This window comes from Chiloscyllium plagiosum, unplaced genomic scaffold (assembly GCF_037043375.1).
Source record: "Chiloscyllium plagiosum isolate Xiang-an unplaced genomic scaffold, Cpla_swu_hap1 HiC_scaffold_27, whole genome shotgun sequence".
NCBI lineage: Eukaryota > Metazoa > Chordata > Chondrichthyes > Orectolobiformes > Hemiscylliidae > Chiloscyllium > Chiloscyllium plagiosum.
Window position 1 is genome coordinate 90,525,897 of NW_028270165.1, and position 15,474 is coordinate 90,541,370.

Genomic DNA, 15,474 nt, shown 5'->3' on the forward strand with positions numbered 1-15,474 from the left:
GTGTGTGTATGTATATATATATATATATATATATATATATAAAAAAGCTGGGGGGGTTTGGTTGGTGTTGGTGGGGGGAGGTGGTTACCTTATTCAATTTTACCTCTGTCTCTAGGAGCGGGGTTGTTTTCCCTTGTTATTTTGTATTATATTTAATTATTATTTGTTGGGGTGGTAATTTTATAGTTATATATTTATATATGGTATTAACATTACCAAATATATCCAGGTGTTGGTGTGGGTGGGGGTAGGGTGCTCACTGTTAACTCTAGCTTTGTATTATATTTGAATTCTCATTTTATTGAGGAGCGTCTGGGTCAAGGGTGGGGCATTGGTTGGGAGAGGATATGATGGACTTTTGGAGAGGAAGTGACACCCCCTGGGAACAAGGGGAAAATCTCCACTTAGATACGTTTTATTTTTTTTATTTAGAAATAGTTTTTTTATTGTATTGTTGTGGGCGTATTAGAGAGGCGTTATTTTTAAAAATTTTATATGCTCTACGCTCGGGATGTTCTGGATAGGGTTCCCCCTCCCGAGGGATCTCGGATTGGCCCAGATGATTATGGTTGATCAGTCGGTTAAGTGGTGCATCTGGAATGTCAAGGGGAGTAATTCGCCAGTCAAAAGGAAGAAAATATTATCAAATCTTAAGAAGGAAAGAGTTGATATAGCTCTCCTACAGGAGACACACCTGTTGGCTAAAGAACACTTGAAATTACGACAGGATGGATTTGATCAGGCCTTTTTTTCTTCTTTTAGCTCAAAAAGCAGGGGAGTTGTTATTCTTGTCCGAAAGAATTTCCCTTTCAAAATCCTAAAGCAGATAAAAGACGAATCTGGACGATATATTTTGATTAAAGCCCTCATAAATGGAGAGGAATATGGGATTTTAAATTTGTACTGCCCTCCGGCACACCCCTTTAAATTTATAACGGAAGCCTTTTCAAAATTGATGGCTTTTGGTGCCCGCCATATAATTATAGGGGGAGACTTTAATTGTATTATGGATCCAGAAATAGATAGGATTCCCAAGAGTACTGCACGAGTATCTCCCAGATCTCGAGAATTGATGGATCCAAACAAAGAATTAGGATTAGTAGATGTATGGAGATGTCTTCATCCACAGGGCAGAGATTTTTCTTTTTACTCCAATCCACATAAATGTCATACCAGAATTGATATGTTTTTCACCCCCTCGATTTTTAAAAATTCCATATCATCCTGTAAAATAGGTAGTATAGCAATTTCCGATCACGCTGCTGTATATATGGAAACTAAGGCGAGGAACAATGGGACATCCCCTCGGCATTGGCGTATGGACCCCTTCCTAATGAAAGATAGTAAATTTGTAAAGTACTTCTCTCAAGAATTTAAAACTTTTTTAGAAATTAATTCAGGTACAGCTAGCAACCCACAAATGATGTGGGAGACCATCAAAGCTTACATGCGAGGTTTGATCATCTCCTATTCAGCGACCCAGAAGAAATTGAAGGGAGAACAACAGCGTCTGCTTGAAGCTCGCTTAAAAGCAGCTGAAACAGCATACACTGATAGGCCTTCTATTATTAAATTGCAAAGGATTTCGGCTCTTGGGACAGCTCTAAACACTACGCTTACTCAAACGGCTAAGAGGGAAATATTACTTTACTGTTTAATATTATCATGCGGGGTAGGGAGAGGGATTTGATTTTCTCCCCCCCACCTTGGGGTTGTTTTCTTTTATTATTTTATGTATATATGAGGGATGTATGTGTATGTATGTGTATATATATTATTTGCAAAACAAAAGGTTATATGAATATGGCGACAAACCGGGTCGATACTTAGCATTTCTTGCAAAGAAAAAAAAAAGGCCCCTCAGACTATTACGTCTATCAAGGAAAGTACGGATATTTTAACTCATGATCATAAAAAGATTAATGCGATCTTTAGAGAATTTTATTCTGAGTTATATAAATCACAGGATTATGAAGATAGGACGAGGAGGATGCAGTCATTTTTAAAAAGTTTGACCTCTCCAGGCCGAAATCCGGAACAAGTATCGGTCCCAAATGCTCCTCTTACAGTCCAAGAAATACTTGGTGCAATTCGGCAACTTCAGAGTGGTAAGGCACCGGGCCCAGATGGTTTTCAAGCTGAATTCTATAAAGAATTTACAGAAATATTGGCTGGTCCACTTATGGACATGTATAACTATGCATATAATTAGGGCTGTCTCCCGCCTTCGCTGCAAGAGGCAAATATCTCTCTTATCCTGAAAAAAAGGAAAGGATCCAGAAGATTGTACATCATATAGACCACTATCCTTGCTAAATGTAGATTTTAAAATCCTTTCTAAAACGTTAGCACTGAGACTAGAAAAGGTACTGCCACATATTACAAAAGAGGATCAGACGGGGGTTTATTAAGGGCCATAGATCATCCAATAATATTAGAAGGGTTTTGAATATGATTCAAGCCTGTCATCAGGGAAAGATACCAGGAGTAGTGGTTTCATTAGACCCGGAAAAGGCATTTGATAGGGTCGAATGGTCATATTTGTTTTACACATTGGAAAGGTTTGGCGTTGGTCAGGTGTTTACCAAATGGGTCTCAACATTGTATAGTGATCCCAAAGCAGTTGTGGTTACCAATGGATTAGGTTCGGATAGCTTCAGTGTGGGTAGGGGCTGCCGTCAGGGATGTCCCCTCGCGCCATTGTTATTTACACTAATAATTGAACCACTAGCAGAAGCTATACGAGCTGATCCTAATATAACGGCCCCGAGGATTGGTACAGGTAAACATAAAATTACCCTTTATGCAGATGATGTTCTTCTATTCCTCAGTAATCCTCTGATGTCCGTACCTCGCCTAATCCAAGTTATTAATACATTTAGCGCATTCTCAGGCTACAAAATTAATTTTTCAAAATCAGAGGCTATGCCAATGGGTGGCCTTGCTATGACACCCCACTTAGTGGACGGATCCCTTTTTCCCTTCCCTTGGTCCCTGGAGGGCTTCTTATATTTAGGCATTTTTATTACTCCAGTATTTGGTCAGTTGTATAAGGCTAATTTTGTGCATTTACTGGAAAGGATAAGGCAGGACCTCCAGCGATGGGGAGTCCTTCCAATTTCCTGGTTGGGTAGAATAGCACTAATCAAAATGAATGTCCTGCCCCGTCGCCTATATCCTATGAGAATGCTTCCGGTGATGCTGCCGAGGACGGCTCTATGTAAATTATATGGCTGGCTGGATTCATAGACGGCCCCTCATTAAGCTGAAGAAGCTACAGCTTCCACAGACAAGGGGAGGATTGGACTTCCCAGACTTTAGGAAATATCAGTTAAGTTCCCTATTAAGTTACATAGCTGATTGATTGTGGATCAGACAAGACCCAATCTGGTTGGACATCGAGGCCTCTCAAGTAAAATACCCACTTATTAACCTTTTATTTTCAGACAAGAGGAAAATCATTACAGATCACTGTAAAAACCCTATAATACTAAACACAATTAAGGCTTGGAATATAATGCGGCAAAATGAGGGCAACTCACATAAAACATCCCCCTATGCACCGATAGTGGGAGCATGGGGATTCCAACCGGTGTTTACAGATGCCATTTTTAAACTCTGGAGATCCAGGGGTATCTCATGTTTAGGGGATCTATTTAAAGATGGGGTCCTGATGTCTTTTGAACAGCTGCGTCAGAAATTTGGATTACCTAATGGAGACCTCTTTCGATACTTTCAAATTCGAGATTATATACAGAAGAAGACTACGTTATTAGATAGTCTTTATAAATCAGATAGAGAATGTAGTGTCCTTCGACCAGTGGGGGTATCTTCCGCCAGTACTATTTATCATTTACTACATGATGAAGTATCGGGAGATATGGATAATCTGCTTAAAACATGGGATCAGGATTTGGAAACATGGAATGATATTTGGGAAAATGCTAGAAGAATTATTATTTGTAACAGAGCCCAGGCTATCCAGCTGAAGATACTTCATAGGGCCCATATAGCACCGGTTCGACTGGCAAAATTTAAGACAGGAGCATCTCCAATGTGTCCTAAATGCAAAATGGAGGTGGGCACTCTTATACATTGCCTATGGACCTGTCATAAGATCCGTAGATATTGGACTAAAGTAGCAAGTACCCTGACAGAAATTTTAGGAACGGAAATTAAAGTGTACCCTGTATCTCTCCTTTTGGGCTTTTCGAACTTTCCCTCCCTGGACACTATTTTCTATTCTTTCTTTCTGTGCAAGGAAAAACTGGGTGGCTGAGGGCCCCCCTGGACGTTCAAATTGACACAGATTAATTATGGAATGTATTCCCCTTGACTTCCTCACAAATATAGTGCAGCGAAAGACCGAATTATTTTATAAAATATGGCAGCCCTTCTTGAGTTACATAAATACAGATATTTCGGCTATCCTAACAAGGGCTTTTATTTAATTGAGATTACAAACCTGGCTGGGCCGGGGCCCCTCGGGAGAGGAATCCCGCACGAATACGGGTTTTATTACATCTGATGTTAACACATTCCGAGCATGTAAGAGACTTAAATATACAATCTGGTTAGTTGTAGGTTAGATTAGTAGACAGTTGAGTTTTGTTTTTTTTCTTTTCTTTCTTGTTAAACTTTGGCTATTGTATATTTGAGTTAATTGTATATCAATGTTTATATCTGAGAGTTTTGTTTATTTTTGTAAACTTGTAAAAATGTTAAATTTCTAATAAAAATATCGATATAAAAAAAAGCTGCTCATTTCTTTCCGCCTCCTGCACTAAGTTTAGAACACAGAACAATACAACGCAGAACAGGCCCTTCGGCCCTTGATGTTGTGCCGACCTGTGAACTATTCTCAGCTCATTCCCTGACACTATCCCAATATCATCCATGCGCTTATCGAAGGATTGTTTAAATCTCCCTAATGTGGCTGAGTTGACGAACTTAGCAGTAGGGCTTTCCACGCCCTTACCACTCTCTGCATAAAGAACTTGCCTCTGACACCTGTCTTTAATCTATCACCCCTCAATTTGTAGTTATGCCCCCTAATACAAGCAGACTTCACCATTCTAGTAAAAATTCTTTTACTGTCTACCCTATCTAATGCTCTGATCATCTTATATGTCTCTATCAATACCCCCTTAGCCGCCTTCTTTCCAATGAGAACAGACCCAAGTCTCTCAGCCTTTCCTCACAAGACCCTCCCTCCAGACCAGGCAACATCCTGGTAAATTTCTTCTGCACCTTTTCCAATGCTTCCCACATCCTTCCTGAAATATGGGGACCAGAACTATACACAATATTCCAAGTGTGGCTGCACCAGCGTTTTGTATAGTTGCACCATGACATTGCGGTTCCGGAACTCAATCCCTCTACGAATGAAACCGAACACACCGTATGCCTTCTTAACAGCACTATCCATCTGAGTGGCAACTTTCAGGGATCTATGCACATGGACTCCAAGATCACTGCCTTCCTGTTATTCTTCCCAAAGTGAATCACCTCACATTTAGCTGCATTGAACTCCATTTGCCACCTCTCAGTCCAATTCTGCAGTTTATCCAAGTCCCCCTGCAACCTATAACATTCTTCCAAACTGTCCACGACTCCACCGACTTTAGTATCGTCTGCAAATTTACTAATTCATCCACCTATGCCTGTGTCTAAGTCATTTAAAAAATCACAAACCGCAGTAGTCTGAAAACTGATCCTTGTGGCACACCACTAGTAACCGGACTCCAGGCTGAATATTTTCCATAAACCACCACTCGCTGCCTTCTTTCAGAAAGCTAGTTTGTAATCCAAACTGCTAAATCACCCTCAATCCAATGCCTCTGCATTTTCTCCAATAGCTTACCATGTGGAACTTTATCAAAGGCTTTACTGAGGTCCATGTACACCACGTCAACTGCCCTACCCTCATCTACATGCTTGGTCACCTTCTCAAAAAACGCAATGAGGTTTATGAGACACGATCTGCCCTTGATGAAACAGTGTTGACTATCGGAAATCAAATTGTTGCTTGCTAGATGATTATAAATCCTATCTCTAATGTTCCTTTCCAAAAGCTTTCCTTCAACAGACGTAAGGCTCACTGGTCTATAATTACCTGGGTCATCTCTGCTGCCCTTCTTGAACAAGGGTACAACATTTGCAATCCTCCACTCTGGTACTAAATCGGTAGACAATGACAACTCAAATATCAATGCCAAAGGCTCTGCCCTCTCCTCCCTAGCTTTCCAGAGAATCCTTGGATAAATCCAATCCGCCCCAGGGCACTTGTCTCCTTTCACTCCTTTTCTAGAATTGATAACACCTGTGTGCAGCTAACCTCGATCCTTTCGAGTCTAATAGCTCGTACCTCATTCTTCTCCTCTACAATATTCTCCTTTTCCTGAGTGAAGACCGATGAGAGATATTCATTAACACCTCTCCAATCTCCACAGGGCCCACACTCAACTTCCCACTTCTATCTTTGACTGGCCCTATTCCTACCCTAATCATCCTTTTATTCCTCACATACCTGTAGAAAGCTTTACGGTTCTCCTTTATGTGTTAAAGACTGCTCATGTCCTCTCTTTGCTCTTAACTCTCTCTTTAAACCCTTCCGAGCTGATCTGTAACTCTCCATCGCCTCATCTGAACCATCTTGCCTCATCAACACATGAGCCTCCTTCTTCTTTGTTACAAGAGATGCAATTTCTGTTGTAAACCACGGTTCCCTTACCTTATCACTTCCTTCCCTCCTGACAGAGACATAACTATCAAGGGCACACTATATCAGCTCCACATTTCAATTGTCCCCATCCCCTGCATTTTGCTACCCTATTCTATGCATCCTCAGTCTTGCCTAATTGCATTATAATTGCCCTTGCCCCATCGATAACTCAACCTGTGGCATGTTCCTATCCCTTTAAATTGCTATATGAAACCTAACTGAATTATCGTCACTCTCTCCAAAGTGTTCACCTTCCACTAAATCAAACATCTGGCCTGATTCATTACCAAGCACCAGATCTAGTGTGACCTCCCCTTTTGTCGGCCCTTCGACATACTGTGTCAGAAAGCCCCTCCTGCACATACTGGGGAAGTTAAAGTCCCCCATAATGACCACCCTGTTCCTTTCACTCCTACCCAGAATAATTTTGCTAATCCTCTCTTCCACCTCCCTTGAACTCTGCGGAGGCCGATAAAAAAACTCCAAGCAGTGTGACCTCTCCGCTCCAGTTTCTAACCTCAGCCCACATTACCTCAGTTGATGAGGACTCATCAAAAGTTCTGTCAGCCACCGTTATACTATCCTTGACTAACAAGTCCACGTCTCTCCCTCTTTTACCGCCTTGGCTCTTCTTAATGAAAGATCAAAACCCTGGAACCTGCAACATCCATTCCTCACCCTGCTCTCTCCATGTCTCCCAAATGGCCACAACATCCAAGTCCCAGGTACCTATCCGTGTTGCAAGCTCACCTACCTTATTGCGGATACTCTGGCGTTGAAATAGAAACACTTCAAATCATTTCGCTGTCTGCCAGCACATTCCTGTGACCCTGAAATCATGTCCCTGTCCTTCCTACTCTCATCCTCCTGTGCATTGCAGCTACATCCCCGGTTCCCATCCCCCTGCTGAGCTAGTTTAAACCCACTCGAATAGCTCCAGCAAATTTCCCACCCAGGATATTAGTGCTCCTCTGGTTAAAGTGAAGACTGTCCTGTTTGTACAAGTCCCACCTTCCCAGAATGAGTCCCAATTATCCTGAAAAAACCTGAAATCCTCCCTCCTGCACCATCCTTGTAGCCACGTGTTCAGCTGATATCTCTCCCTCTTCCTTGCTATCACGTGGCACGGGTAACAAACCAGAGATAACCACTCTGTTTGTTCTAGCCCTCAGCTTCCACCCTAGCTCCCTGAAATACGGCCTTAAATCCCTAATCCTTTTTTTTCGTGGTTTGCACTGCTGCCTCACAGTGCCAGAGCCCCAGGTTCAATTCCCCACCCACGTCTGTGCGGGTATCCTCCCACAGTCCAAAGATGCGCGGGTTAGGGTGAACTGGCCAAGCTAAATTGCCCCATAGTGTTAGATGACGGGGAATGCGGAAGATGGACCATCAGGTTCTGAAGCTGCTGCTGCTCCTCCTCTGCAAATACAGATAGAGCTTCACCTCAGACTGCAACTTCCTTTTTTCATTCTGGGGTTAAATTGTTAACTTGCAGCAACTGAAAAGAAAGCGAGTGAATCCAGGGAGGGGACAGAGTCGGGAAACGTTGGTTCAGGTCTGTGTCTCAATTGGCAAACACACGGCAAATGCAGTCCCACAGTGTGAAGTTTAGACTGGATTACATTAGTGTGGAAACAGGCCCTTCGGCCCTACAAGTCCACACCGCCCCGCCGAAGCGCAACCCACCCATACCCCTACATTTACCCCTTACCTAACACTACAGTCAATTTAGCATGGCCAACTCACCTGACCTGCACATCTTTGGACTGTGGGAGGAAACCAGAGCACCCGGAGGAAACGCACGCAGACACGGGGAGAACGTGCAAACTCCACATACTCAGTCGCCTGAGGCGGGAATTGAACCCAGGCGATTCAATTCCCGGTTATAACCAGTTATAGCCTCGGTTATGAAAAAATAACTGCTGAAAGGAGGTGCATTGTTTAAATGGCGATATATTGGGATGTGAAGAAAGTCAGGACTGCAGATCCTGGAGATGAGAGTCGAAAAGTGTGGCAGTGGAAAAGTACAGGAGGTCAGACAGCATCCGTGGAGCAGGAGAATCGACGTTTCAGGCACGAGCCCTTCCTCAGGAATGGTGTGTGGATGTAAAACGTGGCCTCAGCGTCCTTCCACACCAGTCACTGCCAGTTGTCAGATGGATGCAGCAAGCAATCAGCAAGGCAAGAGGTATATTAGCAAGAGGAATTGATTTCAGAAGTCGGGATGTCTTCCTGCAGTTAGGGGGTCATTGAATATATTCAAGGCTGAGTTCATCTGATTTTAGAACAACCATGAAGTGGATGTTTATGGGGGAAGGCAAGTAAAATGGTTTCAAGACCAGTACAGAACAGTTACAGAGTCATACAGCACAGAAACAGACCCTTCAGCCCAACGAGCTCTGATCTCCAGCATCTGCAGTCCTCACATTCTCCCCTAATTAAGTCTTCCCCTTTGGGAAAATAATTCTTCCTATCCACCCCTGTTTACACCCCTCATGGTTTTTAGGCCTCAATCAGGACCCCCCTCAACCTCCTTATTTCCAATGAAAATAATCCGAATCTACTCAACCTCTCCTCATAGCTAGCGCTCTCCATAACAGGCAACATCCTGGTGAACCTCCTCTGCACTCTCTCCAAAAGTATCCACATCCTTTTGGAAATCTGGCGACCGGAATTGTACACAGTATTCCAAATGCGGCCGAACCAAAATCTTATATAACTTTAACATGACCTGCCAGCTCTTTTACTCAATCCATCCGATGATGGAACGCGTGTTGTAAGCTGCCTTGACCACTCTACTGACAGGCATTGCCACCTTCAGAGAACAATAGACCCGAACACCCAGATCTCTCTCTGTACATCAATTTCCCCCAGGACCTTTCCATTTACTGTATAGCTCGCTCTTGAATTGCATCTTCCAAAATGCATCACCTCGCATTTGTCTGGATTGAACTCCTCTGCCATCTCTCTTCCCAACTCTCCGATCTATATTCTGCTGTATCGTCTGACAGTCCCCTTCACTATCTGATATTCCATCAATCTGAATGCCCATCTGCAAACTTGCTAATGAGGCACCCGACACCTTCACCTTTCAACCTCCTGTGCTCCAGTGAAAAAAGTCCCGGCCTACCCACCAATAGGTGTGAATTCTGTCTGGGTCCCAATGTCGAGTCAGCCTGACATTTTTGATATAAAACCTCTGCATTTAAATTACGTTCTTGAGAAAGTTACTGAAAACAGGTTCTGGGATTAACATACCAAAGAACAGAACCCCATTCTAAAAGATGTAAGATTTAATCTAAATTGTTTAATGTATCACATCTCCATGAACTGGACTCCGTTGGTTATAAATAGTCTAATCATGATCTTATTCTCCACAACCACCTGAAGCAGCAGCAGCACTTCAGAGCGCCAGAGATCCGGGTTCAATTCCCACCTCGGGCAACTGTCAGTGTGGAGTTTGCACATTCTCCCAGTGTCTGCTTGGGTTTCCTCCCACAGTCCAAACATGTGCAGGTTAGGTGAAGTGGCCACGCTAATTTGCCTGTAGTGTTAGGTGAAGGGGTAAATGTTGGGGAATGGGTCCGGGTGGGTGGCTCTTCGAAGGGTTGGTTTGGGCTGAAGGGCCTGTTTCCACACTGTAAGTAATAAAATAAATCTAATCACTCCGAAAGCTAGGGCTTCCAAACAAACCAAGTTATGGCAGCAGCAGGAGGTTTGGATTATATTCACTAAAAACAGTTAAGCAGTTAGATAACACGTTCGAGTGGGAAGTGTGTATAATATGATCGCACAACTCCTATACTCAATGCTATGAGCAATGAAGGAAAGCAAACCAAACGCCGCCTTCACTACTCTGTCCACCTGAGACTCTAGCACTCCAAGGTCTCTTTATTCCACAACACTCCCCTAACTGTGTCAGTCCTGCCTGGATTGCTTGACCAAAATGCAAACTTCTGATTTCTCGAAATTAAACTGCAACTGACACTCCTCGGCTCATCAGTCGATCCCATAGATTCTAATTTATAGTGAACTCTTTCCTCTCATTCTCTGGAAGCTGAAAATCTCCATCCCACACTCACTCCCTCCATTTTCACTTTGCTTATAGCGGAAGAATATAACTGAGAAACTTATCAGCCATGATAGAATGGAATGAACAGACCTGGTGGCCTAATTTCTGCTCCTATGTCTTGTGGTCTCTCGCTGTCCTGGATACCGTGAGAGAGAATTGGGACCAGCATTGAACCAATCATGACTGGATATGGATCTACCTGCATCTAGGTAGATGGGCTGGGACTGTTTCACTGGCATATAGGAGGTGGAGATGTGACCTTATCAAGGTTTTTAAAATCATGAGGGGAGAGATGAGGTGAACGACGGGTGTCCTTCCCCGAGGGTTGGGGTTTCAAGATTAGGGAGCAAATTTTGATGGTGACAGGAGAAAGAGATTTTAAAAAGACTTGAAGGGCACAATTTTTTTTATACAGAGTGGGTCACATGTGGACTAAATGTCTAAAGGAAGTGGTGGATGCAGGTACAGTAACGACGTTTAAAAGACATTTGGATAAGTTCATGAATAGGAAAGGTTTGGAGGGATATGGGCCAAAACACTGGCAGGTGGGACTGGTTTAGTTTGAGAACATCGTCAGCATGGACTAGTTGGACTGAAGGAGCTGTTTCTGTGCTGCATGGCTCTGTAACTCGGTTCTATACTAGTCTTAAAACCATTTTCTTGCCTTCCCCATAAACATTCACATAAAAATCAGATGAACTCAGCCTTGAATATATTCAATGACCCCCTAACTGCAGGAAGACATCCCCGCTTCTGAACTTAATTCCTCTTGCTAATGCACTACTTGCCTTGCTCATTGCCTGCTGCACCTGTCTGACAACTGGCACAGAAGGACACTGATGCCCCTCTGAACACCCACACATCATTCCTGACGAAGGGCTCGTGCCCAAAACTTCGACTGTCCTACTGATTGGATGCTGCTTGACCCGCTGTGCTTTGCCAATTGTGGTCTTCTCTACATCGGGGAGACCGAGCGTAAACTTGGGGAACGGTTTGCTGAGCATCACAGCAGGGGTCCGCAGAGGCTGAGCTGACTTCCCAGTCTCCACCCATTTTAATGCCTCTTCCCACTCCCCTTCTGACATGACTATCTTTGGCTTCCTCAATTGCCACAACAAATCAAACCACAAATTGGAGGAACAAAACCTCATCTTCTGACTGAGCAGTCCACAGCCCGGAGAACTCAACACTGAGTTCTCCAATTTCAAATAATCTCCCATCCCACCCCCTTCCACTCTTCCCTGCCAACTAGATTCCTTCCTCCCAGTCACCAATTAGGTCGTACCAGGTTATGGGGATAAGGCAGGAACAGAATACTGATTGAGGATGATCAGCCATTATCACAATGAATGGTGGTGCTGGCTCGAAGGGCAGAATAGCCTACTCCTGCACCTATTGTCTATTGTACACTCGACCTGTCTCCACCTATCCCCACTTCAATACCCTGCCCCCAGCACATCTTTGTTCCACAGCTCTCCCTATACCCACCCCCAGTCCTGAACAAGGGTTACACCAGATACCTAGACTTGTCCACCTTCTGATACTGCGTAGTTTGCTGCGTTCTTTCAGTCTCCTGCCTGTCTATTTTGCTAATTGAGAACAAAGGCCTGGACTAACTTTTCCAGACTCTGTCCCCTCACTGGATTCACTCCCATTCCTTTCAGTTGCTCCAAGTCAACAACTGAACCTCAGAATGAAACGTAAATGGAAATGGGGGTGAGAAAAGAGAGTGGGTACTATCAGATGTTGGACAGAGGAAAGAAGTTGCAGTCTGAGGTGAAGCACAATCTTCATTCAGAGAGAGGAGGAGCAGGAGCTTCAGAACCTCATGGTCCAACTTCCACATTCACCAATAGGGGAGCTCCGAAAGGCAGGAGGACAATTCTCCCTCCGGTCCTCCTCATTTGTCCATCAAGGGAGGTCTCGCCACTTTTCTGCTGACAGCAAGGAACATGCCCAATGTTTTGGTGACACCGGCAAACATGTGCCCTGCTTGTTGACACTGAGGAGTGTACACAATATACACTGTAGCAATGCTGGTGTCATTGACAGATTTTAAGTGTCCAAATTCCTATGGGAAAACAAAAAGGGTACAGCCATAATTTTTTTTCCATGTGGCTCAATATTTGATTGCTTTTGCAATTGTCTGGCTGCTCAATGTTTTTATGTTTTTTCCTCAATATGCACGGTAGCAATGCTGGTGTTATTGACAGATTTTAAGTTTCCAAATGCCTATCGGCTAACAAAAAGGGTACAGCCGTTCTGTCTGACTGCTCAGACAGAAGATGAGGATTTTTCCCCCATGTGGCTCGATATTTGATTGCTTTTGCATTTGTGTAGCTGCTCAATGTTTAAGTCTTTTCCTCAGTGTTGGGCTGAGATTCACAACTAGAGGGCATAGGTTTAGGGTGAGACCACAAAGGTACCTGAGGGGCAACGTTTCCATGCAGAGGGTGGTGCAAGTATGGAACGAGCTGCCAGAGGAAGTAGTGGAAGCCGGTATAATTACAGCATTTAAAACACATCTGGCTGGGTATATGAATAGGAAGGGTTTAGAGGGATATGAGTCAAGTGCTGGCAAAGGGGACTAGATTAATTTAGGATATCGCGTTGGCATGGACAGGTTGGACCGAATGGGTCTGTTTCCATGCTGTACATCTCTATGACTAAATAATAAAAAGTCTACTTTTCCAAATAACAAACTATATCCATGTTAACAAGGCTCAGCGCACCACATGCTTTACTAACCATTCTCAACAGGTCCTGCCCCTTCAATGACTGAGGAACATGTACATGCTGGTGCATAGTATCCTTCACTAGTATTTACACACTACCCTCAGCAATTGCACAAGTAACAGCAAAGAATAAACAGCACAAGGATTAAAACACAGTGAGGGGCAAACAGCACAAGGATTAAACACAGTGAGGGGCAAACAGCACAAGGATTAAACACACAGTGAGGGGGTAAACAGCACAAGGATTAAACACACAGTGAGGGGGTAAACAGCACAAGGATAAAACACACAGTGAGGGGGCAAACAGCACAAGGATAAAACACACAGTGAGGGGGCAAACAGCACAAGGATTAAACACACAGTGAGGGGGTAAACAGCACAAGGATTAAACACACAGTGAGGGGGTAAACAGCACAAGGATTAAACACACAGTGAGGGGGTAAACAGCACAAGGATTAAACACACAGTAAGGGGGTAAACAGCACAAGGATTAAACACACAGTGAGGGGGTAAACAGCACAAGGATTAAACACACAGTGAGGGGGTAAACAGCACAAGGATTAAACACACAGTGAGGGGGTAAACAGCACAAGGATTAAACACACAGTGAGGGGGTAAACAGCACAAGGATTAAACACACAGTGAGGGGGTAAACAGCACAAGGATTAAACACACAGTGAGGGGGTAAACAGCACAAGGATTAAACACACAATGAGGGGCAAACAGCACAAGGATTAAACACACAGTGAGGGGGTAAACAGCACAAGGATTAAACACACAGTGAGGGGGCAAACAGCACAAGGATTAAACACAGTGAGGGGGTAAACAGCACAAGGATTAAACACACAGTGAGGGGCAAACAGCACAAGGATTAAACACACAGTGAGGGGGTAAACAGCACAAGGATTAAACACAGAGGGGCAAACAGCACAAGGATTAAACACACAGTGAGAGCCAAACGGCACAAGGATTAAACACACAGTGAGGGGGCAAACAGCACAAGGATTAAACACACAGTGAGGGGGTAAACAGCACAAGGATTAAACACAGAGGGGCAAACAGCACAAGGATTAAACACACAGTGAGGGCCAAACGGCACAAGGATTAAACACACAGTGAGGGGGTAAACAGCACAAGGATTAAACACACAGTGAGGGGTAAACGGCACAAGGATTAAACACACAGTGAGGGGCAAACAGCACAAGGATTAAACACACAGTGAGGGGGTAAACAGCACAAGGATTAAACACACAGTGAGGGGGTAAACAGCACAAGGATTAAACACACAGTGAGGGGGAAACAGCACAAGCGCCAGTAAAAGCCGATGGAAAGTGAGTGTAAAATGTCACTATGACAGGACAGGCCCCACATTCCTTCCCCTCCGTCCCCCCCACAACCTGCCTCACCTTTCACGTCCCGGGCCCAGTACCTTCCAGGTGGCCCCATAGTTGACACAGGGGCCGCCCCACGACCAGTAGAACTCCACCACCCCGGCGGCCGACGAGTTCCCAAGCAGGCCCTTAACCCCATCCGCCTCCAGAATGCTCACCGGCTCCTGGCTGCTGTACAGCCGGCCGGTGTGGCCGTGACACAGCAGCTGCGCCAGGAAGGCGGCGGCGGCCAGTGACGGGTGTCTGCCCCGGGCCGCGCGGCGCCATTTTCCTAACGGCCGCCCTCCCGCCGCTTCCTCGCTCGAGCGACTTCTCCTCCCAACCGCCTTCGGCCCCGCGTGACGTCTGCACGGGGGGATGGGCGGGGCCGGGCCGGGGGATGGGCGGGGCCGGGCCGGGGGTGCCTCACCGTCACCAAGCAACAGCCACCTCGCGCTACAACTGCTCATTCACAAAAACAAACTCTCCTGTCTCGCTCTGCAGCTGCAGGGGGGACACTGCCACGTTTCCAGGAGCCCTGTCTACATTGGGAAAGCTCACGGCTCAATTTAA

General features: G+C 44.7%; 2 protein-coding genes across 3 annotated transcripts in view; one reads left to right on the forward strand and one right to left on the reverse strand.

Annotated features, from left to right (window-relative positions):
• LOC148144981 (uncharacterized) overlaps positions 1-15,474 on the forward strand; it is a 234,475-nt gene that overhangs the window by 95,925 nt on the left and 123,076 nt on the right. The gene's annotated exons all lie outside the window — the stretch shown is intronic.
• Positions 1,924-15,371, reverse strand: LOC148144984 (uncharacterized). Of its 2 annotated transcripts, none has more exons than XM_087975643.1 (2): positions 14,938-15,371; positions 1,924-2,145 (listed from the first exon to the last, which is right to left on the reverse strand). In XM_087975643.1, the coding sequence occupies exons 1-2, from the start codon at positions 15,369-15,371 to the stop codon at positions 2,064-2,066; spliced, it is 516 nt and encodes a 171-aa protein (XP_087831769.1). In that variant the 3' UTR covers positions 1,924-2,063. The 2 variants fall into 2 exon arrangements, with proteins under 2 accessions (XP_087831769.1, XP_087831770.1); XM_087975644.1 differs by having other exon boundaries at positions 1,924-2,257.

Excerpts from the sequence above, each read along its gene's own strand:
- LOC148144984 (XM_087975643.1), bottom strand. The coding sequence starts at position 15,371 with ATGAGCAGTTGTAGCGCGAGGTGGCTGTTGCTTGGTGACGGTGAGGCA. Across the intron at positions 2,146-14,937 it reads CTGGGCCCGGGACGTGAAAG|AATTCAGCTTGAAAACCATC; the intron begins GTGAGGCAGGTT and ends AATTCTTTATAG.